General features: G+C 39.3%; 1 protein-coding gene and 1 long non-coding RNA gene across 13 annotated transcripts in view; one reads left to right on the top strand and one right to left on the bottom strand.

Annotated features, from left to right (window-relative positions):
* Nucleotides 1-11,874, bottom strand: part of HELB (DNA helicase B) — a 40,555-nt gene extending 28,681 nt beyond the window's left edge. For 6 of the 9 annotated variants that reach the window (XM_078076245.1, XM_036094716.2, XM_078076244.1 and 3 more), the window contains exons 1-6: nt 11,633-11,874; nt 9,789-10,199; nt 8,080-8,249; nt 5,185-6,063; nt 2,266-2,443; nt 987-1,128 (exon numbers count right to left, since the gene is read on the bottom strand). In XM_078076245.1, coding sequence (XP_077932371.1) covers nt 987-1,128; nt 2,266-2,443; nt 5,185-6,063; nt 8,080-8,249; nt 9,789-10,199; nt 11,633-11,816 — 1,964 coding nt within the window. In that variant the 5' untranslated portion in view covers nt 11,817-11,874. Of the gene's footprint in view, nt 1-986; nt 1,129-2,265; nt 2,444-5,184; nt 6,064-8,079; nt 8,250-9,788; nt 10,200-11,561 lie in introns of all 9 variants that reach the window. The other 3 variants (XM_078076249.1, XM_078076246.1, XM_078076247.1) reach the window with 3 other exon arrangements.
* A 151-nt stretch (nt 11,875-12,025) lies between these two features.
* Nucleotides 12,026-19,171, top strand: part of LOC118537363 (uncharacterized) — a 50,264-nt gene continuing 43,118 nt past the window's right edge. For all 4 annotated transcript variants that reach the window (XR_013449264.1, XR_013449263.1, XR_013449261.1 and 1 more), the window contains exons 1-2: nt 12,026-12,379; nt 15,487-15,582. This is a non-coding gene — a long non-coding RNA (uncharacterized LOC118537363). The remainder of the gene's footprint in view (nt 12,380-15,486; nt 15,583-19,171) is intronic.

Raw genomic sequence — 19,171 nt, 5'->3', positions numbered from 1 at the left:
CAAAAGGGTTAATAAAAGGAATTCCTAAGTTTCAGATAAAACTGACTTCTGAGAAATCTAATGTGCTTTAGATTCTTCTGAGATTTTCAGACTTTAAAGTGACCAATCATCTACCAACCTCCCCCAAACGAGGTGGCCTTTAGGTAGGAGCAGGAGGGTAGACAAAAAGAATATTACACATCCAACTGCATTCTTTTGCTTAATGTCTTGATATGAACCTACAACATCCTACCCTATCCCTGTCAATCCTTCCTATACTCCTACAATCCTATCCAGGGCAGACAGGGGCATAGAGAAAGGACATTCTGAATGTTCTAATTTCTGCTGAATCCAACCAAGAAAATGTTTGAGCAACAAAAACAACATTTCATAAAAGAATGTCAAAAAGCAAAGATAAATTTTGGCCCAATGAATAAAACAGTCTCTTAGAGTGATCCTCTGTAACTAGAGGATCACTCTAAAGGCATATGCAAAAACTAAGGGGAAAGAAGGATTCTTTTCTACACTAAGGGGAGTAATATGCCATGGGTGCCACCAGGATTCATCAAGGAATAAAATACCATATTCCCTTTTTTTGGGGGGGGGGGCCTTGGGGCTCCCCTTACAAAAATTAGGGGATAATTCTTCCTCATTCTCCCTTGAACTCTAATGAACTCATTTCCAACTCTCTGTTTCCCTTAGGCTTATTCTAGGCTTTAAGCTTGATGCAACTTTAATTCACATATATACTTTTTAAATCAGGAAAACACATTCACTTAAATTTCAATAATAATTCATGCTGGACCAGTAATGAAAAACATTACCTTTGTTTTTCTAACTGTGGGGCAAAAGGTCCATATATACCTGAAGGCTAGAATAAGTTTGCTAGAAGGGCACAGGAAATGTACTGCACTTAATTGTCCTAATTCAAAAGCTAATAGATATGTTTTTTACTTTTTATTTCTAATACAACAGAGAGAAAATGCAAAATTTTCATTATACTATACCTTGTGGCATTGTTGACAATTAGCTCAGATTCTGCTCTATGGTTTTTCTTTAGTTCAATAGCACAATTTCTTGACTTAAGAGTCTCAAAAAGATCTATCAGCAAGTTACCAGGTTCGATGCTGGGCAACTGTCTAATATCACCTAAAAGGAGAATAAGATACAGCAGGTTTTCGGTAAGAGGGTTCCTGAAATTTAGAAGTTGTTTTTATTTCTCCCTACTGATATATGCTATGATTATAAAGATTTATTCTAAGAAAAAAGCCCCCCCAAAATTGCTTAAGAACATTAACTCTTTAAAAATGTTATTTAACAACAACAAAGCATTCAGAGTAAACAGTATGAGATATAAAAAACAGTGATAACACAGTAAGGTACAATCTGAATTGAACTTCCTTCATACCTATAACCCCAGGCAAACTGTGTAGGGGCATATATTTTAGAGAAAAACAGGCCTTAGAATCTTAGGTATATGGTATTCAGTCACCTACTCAGTCTTGCTCAACATCTTAGTAGACCTGGAAGAATCTATGGCCTCAAATAAATAAAATAAACATATAAAATACAAAATAAACAAACCCAACATATTTGATAATAGATAAATTCCTGTAATATAATGATAATGTTTGGCTCTATTAGAAATCTCTTGAAACAAACCAACCCTGGAGTGAAAAAAACAACTCTTCTCAGTGGAAACTGGGGGAATGCTTAAGCCATTAACAGAATCAAATGTTTACAGCACGTCCTCAAAGACCTAAGAGAATTATTTGTATACAATTTGATTCTCACAATATGATTCTCTATGAAATCATAGTCTACAGACCAGTAGTACCCAACAGAATCTAACTAAATCTTACCAGAATGGGAAAGGATTTAAGAGGCTACTGATATCTAGCTTGAGTTATTAGCTGAAAATCATAAATTCACTCCTAAGTGGTCTATAATTCAGACTTTTTATATTTCCAAATGATCTGCATTATACTTTCGAAGTGTGTGACGTTTTTACTATTTTAACAGTCATCATTTAGGTGACTAGCAGTAACCAATTACAACTCATTTCATTTCGCGGCCTGGTCTGCTAATATCCCGGCCCAAACGGAGAACCACCCGAGCTGATAGAGGGAGAGGTCAGACTGAACTCAGGGGGGCTGGGGTGTGGGCTCTGAGAAACGGCTTCCCACCTGTAGGATATGGATACCAAACCAGTGAAATGGTGTAAGCAACCTACCAACTGCAATGCTTTGAACTAAACAATTAGGATTCCAACAATATTTAACTTACCAAGGATAATAAGCTTAGAAAGTTTGGAGTGCTCACACAATAACTTTAAAACCGATTTGAAGATTCTGACAGATACCAAACTCCCTTCATCCACAACCAGAACTCTAACTGAAGAAAATTTCCATGGACGGTTCTTGGCCGGGCTTTTTTTCTCCCATAAATAAAAGCTATAATTGACCTGCAAGCAAAGTATGGCATCTCTAAATTCAGGTTATAAATTTTACAAAACAAAATCTTAACAACCCATGTTATTTTAAAACAAAACTCTTAAATGGGGGAGGGAGGGAGGGTGTAGGTAAAGCCACATAGGGAAACAGCCTAAAGAACTAGAGAACACAAAAGTTCAAACTTCTTAAAACCCTAAAGGGATGGATACACAGAAAAGATAGATCAAATAAATCTAAAAACAAAAAAAGATCAAATAGTTTTTAAAAAATGTTTCTTGATAAGTACTACGTGCGTTTACTGTAAAAGCTTCACACACAGCACTATTGCACTGCCAAATAAATAAATAAATAAATCTAAATAAATAAATAAATAAATAAAATAAAAATACAGATGAGGAGAAAAATTTGGAAAATAAAACCAGAGATTAAATATTTTGGTATACATCATTCCCAAAATGTTTCTATGTTGTAAGTATGTACGTATACACTATATACATACACAGATTTCTTAAATGGTATCATATCTTTTTAAAATTTTTCTACTGAAGCTAGATTCAACATGTCTATTAAGTAAAAGCCTTCATGTTTTCCACCCAAATGCACCAATTCCCTTCAGCAAAACCCCCATTCTCTCAATGGCCTTGTCTCAAAAGAACATCTGAATCACTGCTAACTGCTTCCTTTGATTTTATATATTCAATTAGTTATCTTAGAAATGCCTGGTTGACACTTTCCACTATATTTTTAGTGCTACCAACTCAATACAGGTCCCACCTATGAGCCTAGATTATTCCCACAGCCTTACAACCACCCTCCCCTATACGCTAACCCAAAATGGGATTGCCAGATAAAATATATGAATTTCAGATAAACAATAAATAACATTTTAGTGTAAGTATGTTTTGTTTTGTTTGTTTAAAGATTTTATTTATTTGTTTGACAGAGAGAGGTAGCGAGAGCAGGAACACAAGCAGGGGGAGTGGGAGAGGGAGAAGCAGGCTTCCCGCCGAGCAGGGAGCCAGATGTGGGGCTCGATCCCAGGACCCTGAGATCATGACCTGAGCCAAAGGCAGACGCTTCACGACTAAGCCACCCAAGTGCCCCAGTGCAAGTATGTTTGATGCAATATTTGGTACACACACACACACAAAATTTTATTTTTATCTGCTCCATCTGGTAACCGGGTAACCCTAGCCCAAGGATGATAAATAAATGGCGTAAGTGCCACATCAGTGCCTTTCCTTTGGCCCTACACTCTCTTCTGACCCTAAATGTGGCTTCAGAAATATTCTCCCAGCATCCCAAGCAGATATTAAGATACTACCCATTGATCAGAGTTGGAACATAAGATGAAACTTAGTAATAATGCCTCTCTGGCTCTCCTCTTCTAAGCCAACCCTTCGGCCTAATCAGATGTGAAGGCGTAATGGGAAAAATCATAAACTGATCAGAAGACTCTGCCATGAGTGAGCTACACTGAACTTCTCTAGGGCTATGTTCACTTGTGTGAAAAATACAGGTGATGCATGATGTCATTTCTGAGGTGGCCCACAGCTCTGTGATTCTCTCTCTCTTGCTTAGGATCCTAAATGGCTCCCCAATAAGCCAAGTCCAAGCTTCTTTGTTAGATATGCAAGAACTATAATAAAGGAGGCAATTACGGCACCACAGAAAGAGCAACGAGAGAGGAGGTCACAAATCTGAATCCAAGTGCTAGCTCCACACCTGGTTACGATCTTGGGCAAGTCGTTGAATTCCCCAAATTTCAACTGGTTCTGCTGTAAAATGGAGATGATATGGCTTACTCACTTCACTGGTTTATCAAGGATTTAATGGGATACTTTGCAAACTTGAAAGTTCAAGTTCCCAGTCTAAACCAAATTCAATTTCCATTATTTTATAATACACAGAATTCATTCTGATCAATGCTGTCACCTCAAAACCATCTCTACACCCTATGATCATTCTCCTCAATGCCTGTGGAAAGGCCTTCCCCCGAAATAAAATGTCCGTCTCCTCACCTGAGCCTCTCTGTCCTTTATAGTCCAAGTCAATGATTATTGCCTTCAGAAATCTTCCAACAACTGAGTTCCTTGATCTATAAAATGGCAGGTCAGACCTAGAAAAACCTCTCCAGTTCTTTATAAGTTCAAGATGTCATGACTTCTAACTACAGCCAAAACTGTGTTTTTCAAGCATATCGATTCATTTGAAAATTGTATTACATGACTGTTGGCCAGGCATTGTTGTGGGTAAAGGAGATAAAGAACTGAACTGGATGATCAAAGTCTTCACTTCTATGGAGTTTTCCTTCTATAAAATAGAATAAAACCTTTTCCTTCCCACACAAACGCTTCTCAAATAAGGTCTGTGGACGGTAACATGCTTGTGACCAGTCCCATCCCACCCAGAATAAAGCTTGTACCAGAATCTAACTGAACTACGTCATGAAAGCATACACTTCAGTTTGGCTGACTTCTTTTCCATAGTAAGACTTCCTCAATGAAAGAAGCAGTCTACTGATTGACTTTCCAGCACCAGCTCCTTCCTCCCTGCAAACTGGTCACAGTTTACAGACCGGCTGCTCTGCGTGGCACTGATCTCAGTGTTCAGTGACTACAAAGCAGGGATCCCTAGGACATTCAATAAATACCTACTGTCATCGGGAAGAAATAAAAAATAAACTCACTAAATAAAGCCCGTCTTTCAGGCAAATGTTTTCTCTGTAGAAAAAAAATGGACAAAGTTTTACCTGACACAGCGTGTAAGCATTAAAACCAGTCTTCTCTCGCAATAAGCCAGCCGCTTTCCCCGTTGGTGCTGTCAGTAACACCTCTATTGCCTTGTCTGCCTTCAGGAGGCTTTGCTTGGTAAAGGTGATCCATTCTTCTGAGACGTCCTGGTCTTGTTCAAAATCCTCACAAGCTTTTTTTACCTCTCTTTCTTCCAACTGCTCCATATGCTTAAAAAGATGGCTAACAATGGTGGTCTTCCCACAACCGCCTTTCCCACTGATGACCGTCACGGCGTTGGAGCAAACCATTTCCAAAGCAGCCACCTGATCCTGATCCAGCTGAGCTTCACTTGTTTCTACATTCACTTCACTTTCACCGTTACTGCAAACATGGTCACCACTGTCCTGTGAGTCCAGAACATCCACAGGATTTTCTAAACCCGTTTCATCCGGTTGACTTTCATTCAGTGTCTCGTCGCTTCCTGATTTCTCAGGTTTTGTAGTGTGAATTAACGCAAGCACCCTCTTGACATCGACATGTAAATGCCACGGAGGCCTCGTCATCAGGTCACATATTGAAGAGGCAATGCCTCGCTCAGCCTGGTAAAGGTCATAAAGAAAGACACAGCCCTTCTCGTATGTCACCACACCAATGTCCTTCAAAAACTTCAGAGACTGCCAAGCGTCTTGGAAGGACATATGGTCTGACAACTTAGAAGTTAAGTCAGCTTCTTCAATGCACGTGTGCCCTTGGTCTCGACATATGTGCCTCAGTTTCGAATATATTATTAATGCATTCTTCTCCAAATCACTCATCAGCTGGAGAAGAGACTTGCACTGACAAAATGATGTCCAACTCGCCTCACATTGCAAAAGCTTCAGTTCTGTGTAGGTTATCTTTAAGAAAATAAAGTTGCTTTATAAAAATTATAAATGTTGATGACTATTATCAGAATTACATAAAAATATGTTATTTGTTAATAATTGCTTAAGTCCCAGAGGACATGTATATCAACTAAATTTGGAGAAAAAACTGGGTACCTAATACATCACCAAGCTTTTGCTATACCGTGAATAAAGATCTATATAAATTTATTTTCTCAAAACAATACACATACAGTTTTCAAAGTCAAATAACACTATGAAGCTTATTGCAAAAGACAGGAATCCCCTGACTCACCCTTTCCATGCCTTATAAAGTCAACACTGTTCTAAGTACTGTTTATACTACCCTTTTTTTTTTTCTAATTTTCGATATTTAATATTAACTCCCTCCTAGGGGAAGTCTTTCTCTACAGAAGCTCTCTCTCTTTTATACCATCACCTCCACACCTGCTTCTCCTCTTCTGATCTTTGAAAAAAAGTTATAGTATATATTTGATTAATCAATTTTCAGTAAATCATTGTTAAATACGATTCACAGCTGAGGACAGGATATACTACAATTATATTAACTTTTGTGTCAAACTCTTGTGTGTATAGTGAAGTTGGTGACTGCCTCACTTTCTTGGCTTGTTTAGGTTTCTACGTGCCTCTCAACAATTCTGCCCAAACTCTACTGGAGGGACACAGAACTTCCTTCACCATGATCCACTCAGAAGGTTCTCCACCAGCTCCATTTTTTTTTTTTTTCCCACGGAGACATCCCTCCTAGAGCCCTCCATACATTTTATGGGCTAAAATGTGTCCCCCCAGAATTCATATGTTGAAATCCTAACCTGCAAGTATGTCAAAATGTGGCCATATTTGGAGATATGGTCTTTAAACAGGTAATTAAGTTCAAATGAGGTCATTGGCTCTAACCCAGTATGACTGGTGTCCTTTTAAGAAGGGAGATTACAACAGACAGGCACAAAAGGAAGACAATGTGAAGACCCAGGGAGAAGGGTCTTCTCACGACCATGTACAAGCTAAGGAGGACTCAGAAGAAACCAACCAACCAACACCTTGATTTTGGACTTAGAGCCTCCTGAACCATGATAAAATAAATTTCTATTGTTTAAGCTACCCAGACTATGGCCTGAAGCACAGACTTAAGAGGGCTGGCAGCCCCAGCCATCTAATACCTCAGTAACAGTCTATATTCTTGATGGTGGCTTCCACACCAAACAGTGGGACTTCAAGTCTCCTCCTCCCACTCGAGTCCCAGAATGTGCATTGCTCTGCCTCTCTTCTCTACTGAATATATATAATAATCTAATGTTCAATGAATTTCATTTTGCAAAACATACTGAAATCATCATCATTTTATGTAGGAAACAAATTCATTATTCCAGTATTTCTCAAATTGGGGGGAAGGGGTTCAGTAAGCATTCTTGGCGATCCAAGAATTATCTCAGAATTTTTAAATTGTATTTTCATTTGGAAAACCCACCCATAACCAAGTACTGCCAACATTTAAATGCCGAGTTTGGTTTCCAACACCACTGAAGCCTCATAGTGCCACGCCTACTCTTGGTCTCTAATGATAAGAACAGAGGTGGATTCATATGTAAGTGATATTATTGTGCCAAATAAAAATTCCAATAGTATCATGATGTACCACATGAATAATGAAAGTTTTCAGAAGTTCAAATAGGAAAGTGAGGGATTAAAATGGATTTGCCAAATTCATAAGAACCTGTGTCTTCAGTGAGATCTATATTCACATTGCAAATGGCCATTTAGTTACCAAAGAGATGTTTCCTATTAAATTAAATTATGTAATTAAATTACTGACAATTTCAATGTCATCAATTTACTGCATAAGAGCTACAGGTATAAGAAGTTTATAGTTGGTTCTAACACTAAAAGAAAAATCAACATTGAGGTCCATACGAATTTTTTTCCTTTGAAAGAGATGCAAAAATTGTAAAGTTTGAGAAATCCTCCCTCACACAGGATTTCTAAATGGTGAGTAAATGTCTTACTTACTTTACTAAATCCAAGTTTCCATGGATGTGTACCTAACATCTCTTCTAGGTCTTCCAACACCTCCTTAGAACCTGAGCTTAAGAGCCGTTTAAAGTGTCGAGGCAGAAGAACTGGAAGGAATTCCATTACTTTTGGAAACTGCAAAGCTGTCATTACACTTTTAAATGGAACTACAGGATAATAGGAAAGAACAAATCAAAACATACAAATGAGCTCACAGAACAACTGATGTGATGGACATTCTCCTGGAGCACAACCAGTTCCAAAAATCCAAATCAAAGAGAGACAAATAAATTTACTTTAACCAGCAAGAAAATTGATCGTGTTATAACAAAGGATTTTGTACTGAAGTGGTTTTCATTATGTTCTTCAAATGCTTAAACAACTGCTTCTTAGCCTTCTGTTTCCTTTTGTAGACAATATAATCAGAGTAAAATTTGTGACTTTGTGATATAAAGATAAATTTAAAGCTAAGCATAAAAAATAAATCATTAACATATTAACCTTTATAATCATTTTTCTGACTGTAATCATGATTCTTTTGTCATTGAAGTCATTCAGTGATGTCCTGCCGAATTTATTTGATATAATTAAGAAATGAAATATTCCATTCATGTGAATGTCCAGATAACAAACCATACTAAAAAATTATTTTATACCATTTTGGACTGAAATCTTTCCAAAATGGAATACTCATATTCTTAACTTTCTCCTCTGCCTTTTTTTTTTTTTTTTTTAAGATTTCTTATTTATTTATTTGACAGAGAGAGCGAGAGAGGGAGAGCACAAGCACGGGGAGTGGCAGGCAGAGGGAGAGGGAGAAGCAGGCTCCCCGCTGAGCAGGGACTCGATCCCAGGACCCTGGGATCATGACCTAAGCCGAAGGCAGCCACTTAACCAACTGAACCACACAGGCGCCCCTCTCCTCTCCCTTCTTAAACAGAATAATAATTGGAACTGAATAGTTAAAAACTGAACTTTTTCAGGGTGCCTGCGTGGCTCAGTCGTTAAGCGTCTGCCTTCGGCTCAGGTCATGATCCCAGGGTCCTGGGATCGAGCCCCGCATCGGGCTCCCTGCTCGGCGGGAAGCCTGCTTCTCCCTCTCCCACTCCCCCTGCTTGTGTTCCCTCTCTCGCTCTGTCTCTCTCTGTCAAATAAATAAATAAAATCTTTAAAAAAAAAAAAACCGAACTTTTTCTTAATGACTCAAGGTAATCTCATGCACACAAAAGTTAGAGAGAGAGGCGCCTGCGTGGCTCAGTCGTTAAGCATCTGCCTTCGGCTCAGGTCATGGTCCCAGGGTCCTGGGATCGAGCCCCACATCGGGCTCCCTGCTCGGGCTCCCTGCTCCGCGGGAAGCCTGTTTCTACCTCCCCACTCCCCCTGCTTGTGTTCCCTCTCTCGCTGTGTCTCTCTCTGTCAAATAAATAAATAAAATCTTAAAAAAAAAAAAAAGGTAGAGAGAAACACAGTTTTAGAGCTGGGGAGGAACTGAAAGGGGCTTAAAGATCATCTCACCCAACCTCTCCACCGTAATGATGAGGAACCTGGAAATTATAATGACAAACCCAAAAGCAATAGAAACACGTTTTCAAAAACAGATTTTAAAAAAGAATAGTATGCCAAGATACTATAGTGGTGATATCTTAAACACCCTAGTCATTAAGTATTTCAATTACAATAAAACTGGATGATAAAATCACACCTACTTGTGTTTTCCTCAGGGAGCCACATCTCGTTTTCTGGTAGAGACTCTTCCTGTTCATTCTGTGTAGACTTTTTTTGACCATTCCTTCCAGTTTCCTTTTGGAAAGTTCTTAATGTTTCCCTAAGATTTTCAAAGTTGAGGTTTTTAAAGCTTGATACAGCATTTACCCATGCTAAAAATTTATTTATATAATCACTGGGGAAATTACAGTCTGTAAGAAACAGGGAACAGATGTGTTTTTGATTTGGTGGTGACATATCAGACTGTAAAAAGTAAGATGGAAATCCTTGAACTTGATAGCTCCTTGATCCCATAGGTTTCACTTGCACCTTCACTCGCCACCAAGGACCCGTTACTGGAAAACGTCCAAACACGTCACATTGCTCTTGAGTGTTTTCATCAGAAATTACAACTTTAAAAAAAAAGTTAATTTAAGACATTTTAAAACCTCTTTTTCAATGTTTCACCAAATCTTCCACTCTCTTATTCCCCCCACAGCACCCTGTATAGATGTTTATTAGGGTATCTACATTCCACTTACCTGTTTATCAGTCTCCCTCTACTGTGCTGTAAGCTCTCTAGAATAAGACAATGTTTCACTTGTCCTTGTATTCCAAGAGGTAAGTATGGTACATGGCAAGTCTGCTGTTTGTCTTCTAAAAACAGTCATCTCTCTGCTACTCTGACCTAAGCCAAAAATGACCTTCATGCAATTTCTAAAGAATGCCATGGTCCCTCCCACCACAGGGCCTTTGCACAAGCTGTTCCATCTGCCTCAAATGTTCTCTTCCTTACTGTTTGCCCCCATTTGCTACAGACCTCTAAATTTAATTGTCGCTTCCTCAGGAAAGTCTTCCCTGAATCTCAAGATTATAACCTCTCATAGCACTACTTATTATTCCTTCTATGAACTAAGTAATATTAAAGTTACTTCTGTAATTATTTAAAGAATGTGTGTTTAATTCACCAAAGAACAAGCTCCATTAAGACAGAAACCTCATTATCTTATCTCTCCCGGGTATCCCCCCTGGCAACAAACACCACCATGCTTGGAACAAGGTATCCAGTCACTAATACTTTTAGGATAAATGACTAAACCCTTACAAATACTTGAAAACTTTCTGTCTAAACTTGCGCTGCCCACTCACATGTGACTACTTAAACTTAAATTAGTTAAAATTAAACAAAATTTAAAATTCAGCTCCTCAGTTGCTCTAGCTGCATTTCACGTTCCCAATAGCCACCTATAGCTGGTGGCTATTGTACTGGACAGCGCAAACATAGAACAATGCCATCAGCACAGAACATTCTACTGGTTTTACCACTAAAATTTTCTTAAATATCAGTCACAATGTCCACATAACAGGTATTATGTATAGCGCAGGAAACTACACAAGATAAACGCACATCACAACGTTATTCACACAAAGTTAATGAATCCACAACGCCTTAAGGTGTTTCTTGTGTGTGCGTGTATTTTCTAAGTAGCTGAAAAATAAATATTTGACTCCAAGCAGGATAGGAAAATAGTTGAAAAGTCTAATTCTGGGTGTGAATACAGGTTCGACATCCAACTGTTCCCTCGACTATAAAAATAAAACTACGTCAAAGACTTGTGAACATCAAATGAGATAATACATGTTGAGCACAAGCTTAACACATGGTATTACTCAAGTCACTGCTACTGTATTATATTTATATAATCTTATCCTAGGTAGGATGAAACAGCTAGGCCATCCCAAAAAATGTCTGTTAGCAGCAATAGGCGCCTTACTTAGGACAAGGCCTGAACGGGAAACACTTCATCCTCCAATCCCATCCCCTCCGGGCAGAGGGCTTCCTCACCGCGAAGGCGCCCCGGGAGGGTGCCCGCCTTTACGCCCCCACTGCAGAGCTCCTCGGCATCGACAAACTCCAGGTCTTCATCCTCCACGTCCTCCTTCAGATAGTCATCGTCCTCCTCCACCAAGTCCTTGGGTGGGAGCAAAGGTCCCTGCAACTCGCGCAAGTGCTGACTCAAAAAAGCCATCTTGTTCCCCCGCAACTCCCCAAATTCCGGAAAACCCGGGCAGGGTACACGGCCACGATCAGCCAATCAGCTCCGAAAATTAAGAACTTCCGGGAACGCCCCCACGGCGGCCTGCGCGTGCGGAGGGGCGGGGCAGCGGCGAAGCTCCGCCCCAAGGCTCCCGTGGGAGGCGGGGATGAGACTCAGCAGGGGCGGGATGAGGGCGGGGCGATTGGGGGTTGGAGAAGAGCGTGCGCGCACGGCAACCAGATGTGAGGGTCCGAGCGGTGCCTGGTCTTAACCCGCCCGCTGGGCAGCGTCAGGTGTGGCACCCGCAGAACCTCTAGCACTTCCGGAGAGAGAAACTTGAGGGAAGGCCATGTCTAGTGAGCCTAGAGAGCCCGGAAAAGCAAGCCCTCTCCAACACCCTAAAACGAAAACCCAGATGCCCTTCAGGACAACCGGCCACCACCCAAAGCACAGAACAGCGAATCTCCAGTCGGGAGACCCGTTTACTCCTGACTGCTTTTGTCCTCCGTTTCCTTAAGGAGTTGAATTTATATCATCAAAGGCTCTTATTCAAGGTACAGTTCTCTAGGTACCATTCCATACGCACTGTATCGAGATCTAGGACAGAGACCCAGGATTCTGTCTTTTTAATGCACGTCCCAGGTTGTCTATTTTGATGTTCATCCAGGTTGGGGAACTGCTGGATTACATGACATTCAAAGTCTTTTTCATCTTTTCCTCTGTGAGAACAAACTGGTCTCCCAAGCTTCTTTAAGCTGGACAACCACTTGCTCACAGTGGGGCAAAAAAACATCTATTTATAGCCAAGAGTATAGAGGGGGACTGGGAAAGGGAAATAGAAGAGAATCAGAGTGACTTTAAAAAGTTATTCTGGAGCCATGGTTCCCACACATGCTGGGGATACTATTTGAAAGCCTTGTTACTCTTTGGGGAACACCATAAAGTATATCACTACCTTACTACTTTTATACTGTTTATTATGAAATCACTCTATTAATAATAAACCCAAAATAACTAAGCAGACACTGTTTGCTAAATTGCAAAGCATTTTATAATAGATTCTAATATACATAAACAACAGCCAGCACCAAAGGTTTAAGAAAAATCTATAGGAGAAAATACTAAAATTGATTTTTCCCTTTGGGTACAAGTATCTCCTTTTGTTGCTTTTAGAAAAACTATGTTGCAGCTCACAAAACACAGGTGTTTCCAAGGATCCTCTATGTAAGCTTGAATTCCTTCCTTAACACTCCCAATGGCTACTGTTTCCACCACAACACTGAATCTGCTCTGTCACACTACTGGTCTCTTTGTTGCTAAATCCAGTGGCTACCTTCTTGCTTGTGTCTTACCTCACCTCTTAACAATATTTAACACTGGTAACTATTTTCTTCTTGTAACACTTTGTTCCCCGGCTTTCATGACTTGTGTTCTCAGGTTTTCCTCCTACCTCTCTAGCCATGGATAGTTTCTTTGGGTTCCTCTGCTGTCCTCTTAAGTACTAGGATTCCCCAGGGTTCCATCCTGAGCACCTTCTCACTCTGTAATCCTCCCCTCAGTGATCTTTCACCTACTCTCTCATCTACATGCTAATGACTCCTAACCTGATCTGCAAACCAGTGCCCACAACCGCCTATTAGATACCACTCCTGGATGGCCCATGGCTACTTCAGACTCAGCATGTCTAAACTGAAGGTGTCTCCTGCCCAAATCCAGGTCACTTATGTGTGTCTATATAGGATGTTCTTGATACCAACTCGGTGATTTGGGCACAAGACTCCAGAAGTTAAGCTGCTGTTTATATAACTCAACTGCATTTTTCTAAGTAGTGTAAGTGAGGATTCAGGATGGTGAGAACTTTGCTTCTTTACCTATTGTTTCTTCACTTAAAAAAAAAAAATGTTAACAATTCTATGTTCCTGAATACGATTTTTACCGTTTTTACCCAGCAAGCAACAGTACTCAAATCTGGCTGTGCATCAAAATCATTTGGGATGTTTCTAAAAATGAGAGTCCTGGATCTACCCTGAAGGTACATTTCCACAAACACAAAACAACACAGACATGAGGTTATTCACTGTGTAGTGAAATTTGTAGTGGCAAATGATTGGAAACAGCAGAAATGTGTTTAAGATACTTATTGAATAGACTATGGCATATCCACACAAGGGAATATTCTTCAGTAATTTTAAAAACGAAAGAAAGAGGAAAATCTCTATGAACTGATAGGGAGTGGTTTCCAAGATATATTAAATAAGAAAAAGCAAAAACAGTGCATATAGTTTTATTTATGTGTATGTGGGTATGCTTGTTTTGGGGAAAAGGAAGGATGGAAGGAAAGGAGGAAGGAAGGAAAAGAAACACAGGAGAGATAAACCCAGAAATTAATTAAAATAGTTACCTCAGGTACAACGGAAACAAGATAGAGGAGACAAGGATGGGAACAAGATCTCCGAGTTTAACTTTTTATAATGGTTTTGACTTCTGAACCATGCAAATGTTTCATATATTCAAAAATAAACCAAAAGGAAACCTAAAATTGAACACAAACAAACAAATCAAAGAGTCTCTCAAATGTATAACATAATCTGTCAGGGAAAATAATTACATCAAGTTACTTTTGAATACTTCAAATAAATATTTTAAGTTACTCTGACTATGTACCTTTAGTAGGGTATATGCTGAGGACAAAAGAGCTACAAAGTAATCCTTTAAAAAATTTATTTATTTATTTATTTGACAGAGAGAGACACAGTGAGAGAGGGAACACAAGCAGGGGGAGTGGGAGAGGGAGAAGCAGCTTCCCGCTGAGCAGGGTACCTGACTTGGGGCTCAATCCCAGGACCCTTAACAACTGAGCCACCCAGGCGCCCCTCTATAAAGTAATCTTAAACTTCACCACACACTATGGTTAATGTTAGTTTTAATAATGTTATTATAATTTTGAAATTACATGTTGTAGGATAAAGCAAATAAGAAAATGTCTTTATGTTTCATCAAATGAAGGTTTTTAATGTACATGAAAAGAAATCAAACAAGATAAGAGAAACTCCTACAATATTAAACTTGAATTAGAAACATCAATATGATCTTGTGATTTCTTAAAATATGTTTTCTAGTTCTGTCTACCAAGAGGGCCTAAAAATAATGTCACTCCAGTAACTCTGATCATATCTACCACCCTGATCTTGGTTTTGGAATACCATTTCTCATTCAAAGAAATGGAGGCTTCTTAAGGAACGGCCGTTTCTACCTCTAAAACAAGGAAAATACAAGGCAGACCTGGGACTTCTTGTACCAGATGGCAAGGAAGCCCTCAAAAACCAATGGGGTTATGATGAAAGATTCAGGAGCCAGCTTGAAGGGACTTCCTCTAGCCAAATTTAGGGAAATTTGAGTATCAAAAAGAATAATTACTGCACTTGATTGTAACACAGAGTACATAAAAAGTGATGTGGAGGCACCGGGTGGCTCAGTCGGTTAAGAGGTTAAGCATCTGACTCTTGGTTTTGGTTCAGGTCATGATCTCCAGGTCCAGAGATCTAGCACAGCACTGGCTCCCCATGCTCAGAGGGAGTCTGCTTCCCCTCTCCCTCTCCCCCTCCCCTCCCCCACACACTCTATCTCTCTCTGAAATAAATAAATCTTTTTTTTTTTTAAGGGATGTGTCCATTGTGATACTCACTAAAAACAAAAAAACCTTTTTACGGAAGAAAGAAAGAAAAAAAGAAAAAGAAAAGGAAGAAAAGAATGCCAGGTAAGAAATTTAAAAAGAAATTCTTAAAATATAAAACACCATTTTGCAATCCCTGACATGATAACTGATTCAAGGGAGGACCATCAAAGGACACTAAAACCATTAAGTGAAAAGTCAGTGGGAAACCATGGCTCAATAGTCTCGTGGCTGTCCTAGATTACAAATGGCAAAGGAAAAAATGTACTTTTACAATGAAGATCTTTGTCAGTCACCCCTTAATTAGGTGTCAAATTTAGTGTCATTAATGAGACAAACTGATGTTCTGTTTCTCGAGGTATGATGTACATAAAATCAGCTATGAAGGATTCTTGCCAAAAACATTTAACCTGATTTTTTTTTTAAGATTTTATTTATTTATTTGACAGAGAGAGAGAGAGAGCTAGAGAGGGAACACAAGCAGGGGGAGTGGGAGAGGGAGAAGCAAGCTCCTGGCCGAGCAGGGAGCCCGATGCGAGGCTCGATCCCAGGACCAAGGGATCATGACCTGAGCCGAAGCCAGACGCTTAATGACTGAGCTACCCAGGTGCCCCTAACCTGATTTTAATTAAGGCTCTACACCAGCATTATCCAATAAAAATACAATGTGAACTACATATGTAATTTAAAAATTTCTAGTAGCCACATTAAAAAAAGAAACAGGTACCATTAATTTTAATGATGCATTTTATTTAATCTAATATATCCAAAACATTTGTACTTCCACATGGTAATCAACATAAAAATCACTAATGAAATATTTTACACTCTTGTTTTCATGCCAAATCTTTGAAATCTGGTGTATATTTTACCCTTATAGCACATCTTAGACTAGCCACATTTCAGGTGCCCAGTAGCTATACGTGCCTGCCTGACTACCATATTGGACAGCACATTTCCAGATCTAATTTCCAACTTGCCTGCAATCCAAGAGACTGAGGTACAAACTAAATAATACCATGAGGAAACAGAAAGATCTAGAAAGTCGGAAAACTGTTTTGTAAAGGGTCAGATAGTAAATATTTTAGGTTTTGCAGGCCATATGGCCTTTATCACATAATTCTCCTACCACCTCCTCCTCCTCCCTTTCCTTCTTTCTTCTCTTTCTCTTTTTTTACAACCCTTTAAAAATATAGAAACTATTCTTAGCCCTAGTGCTGTACAAAAATAGGCCATAGTATGTGTAACTTGATCTGGCATGTGTGACATTCTCTGAGACAACTGACCTGGATTTTCCAAAAAGTCAGTGTCATGGGGGAAACAGTGGGGAAGAACAAAAGGGATTCCAGGATTGACATGAGGCCTGTAGCTGAAGTCAAGAGCATAAGAAATAGGTACAAGATGAAGCTCTAGAGCTGGGCTGGAGCCAGAACACACAGTACTTTGAGAGGTCACAGTAAGGGTAATGAGAAGCCACAGAAGTTTTTAAAAGGCTTAACCATTTTCTCCTGAAACCAAGGCTATTCATCTCAAACTAATCAAGTTCTCATTTCAATGTACCCTTGAAATCTATCCTAGGAAAACCTTGTTAAATAAATCAATCTAAATCATGAAGTAAAGAATTTTCAGTATCTCATTCATACTGCTTCTCATGTGGAAGTTTGTTTTTTTTTTGTTTTTTTCCCCGTGTTAAATATAATGTGTCTTCTGGTTATTTTGGAAATGTATTTGTTTTAGAATGCCTGGATGGTATCAAGGCAGGTAACTGTGAAGTTATCATTAGTAAAACCTAAACATTTTATCAGGAGAGCAGGGAGGGAATAAGGAAGGGTTAGTGACCTGTTTAATTAATGTGATGAAGGAAAGCATGCAATTAATGTGAAGTCATGATAAGGATGGTTTTGCAGTTATACGAAAGCACTTCAGATTAATTTATCCTGATGAGTGTTTTGAACTAGCATTTTATCTCTTTTGTTTGTTAAATTAATGTCTGAAGGGGAATGGTAGAATCAAAACAAGAAATGAGTTAAATAATAGGATAACCAAAAAGATTGATAATTATATACAGAGCAGAAATTATCATAAAAATGTGTTCAATTTCATTCAGTCAACAGATAGGCATGTGTATGGCACGTAGTACTATTGTCACCTGATATCTAGTTCCCCTCTCATTCTAGGCACACTATAGGACTGTACTTTCCTGAAGTTAGTCATGGCCATCTGACCTGCTTTGGCCAATGAAATAAGAGCAACATGTCCCTTCAAGGTGGAAGTATTTAATTGTGGGTGCTCAGCTCTCTATCCTTAATTATTCCTTACCTTGATGATTGTGGGAGTGTGAGGTGCAACAGTGAGCCATCATAATGGACAACTGCCCTGGAGAGTTCTGTAGGCCTACAGTAAACTTTGAGTAAGTAAGAATAAATCTTGGTTGTGTTAATCCGCTAAGATTATGGAGTTGTTTGTCTTGTCAGCAGAACCTAGCCTATCCTTCCTGACTTAAGACTGATCGTATACTAGATGGTTGTGCTGGTGGGCACAGTGAGAGACATAAGGAAACAATTATAGCTCTTGCCAAAAAAGTTCCTGCAAATTAGTTAAAGTATGTAGATTGGGAGTTAATGGGCCAAGGGGCTAGAAAACTGCACTGGAGGCATGATTCAGTGGAGTTTTAAATGCTGAAACACTGAGACAACATTGTACAGTAGGAAAATGAATTTAAGGAAGTATAAAGCCCTACCCACAAAGAGCTGATACCTAGTTCCATAATTCTCCAACCAGGAATCCAGACTCTTAGTAGTTAAGTAGTGATATACCAAAAAGGGACAAAAAGACTGAAGATAAAAGGCTTTGGGGAGTGTCTAGTTAACTCATGCTATATTATTTAATATGTAAGATATGTCTTTATATATATGTATTTTTTTTTTTTAAGATTTTATGTATTTATTTGAGAGAGAGAATGAGAGAGAGAGAGATAGCAGGAGAGGGGGCAGGGTCAGAGGGAGAAGCAGACTCCCCGCTGAGCAGGGAGTCCGATGCGGGACTCGATCCTGGGACTCCAGGATCATGACCTGAGCCGAAGGCAGTCGCTTAACCAACTGAGCCACCCAGGCACCCTATACATATATATTTTAAATGATGTATAGAGGGGTGCCTGGGTGGCTCAGTCAGTTAAGCGGCCAACACTTGATTTCAGCTCAGGTCACTGATCTCAGGGTCCTGGGATCGAGCCCTGCATCTGGTTCTGCACTCAGCAAGGGGTCTGCTTGAGTTTCTCCCTCTCCCTCTGCCCCTTCCCTGGCTCGCAAGCTCTCTCGCTCTCTCTCAAGTAAATAAATCTTTAAAAAAATGATATATAGAATGAAAAATTGACATAAATTTTAAGGTAAAAGATACGAGTAATTTTCCCTCTGAGGAGACAGATTGGTAATACCGTAAGATCCCATGAAGCCTTCATGCCCTCTTCTTTGCCACATGGGTACCTCAGTGGAAATATTGATGTAATTAATTGCCACTGATGTTAAGCCCTTCTCTCTAAATGTTACAAAGTAACGGCCTCAGTTACCTCAATTACAGTTCAATTTAGTCTGCATTATGATGTAAGTTTTTACTCAAGCTAAAATATTTGTGGGGCTAAATCCATGCCCTTATGTTTCTGTTTCAGTATATAAAT

The sequence above is a fragment of the Halichoerus grypus genome, chromosome 6 (genome assembly GCF_964656455.1).
Source record: "Halichoerus grypus chromosome 6, mHalGry1.hap1.1, whole genome shotgun sequence".
In the NCBI taxonomy this organism is placed as follows: Eukaryota; Metazoa; Chordata; class Mammalia; order Carnivora; family Phocidae; genus Halichoerus; species Halichoerus grypus.
The sequence above is the reverse complement of the archived record's forward strand: the minus strand, read 5'-3'. Positions and strand labels throughout refer to the sequence as shown.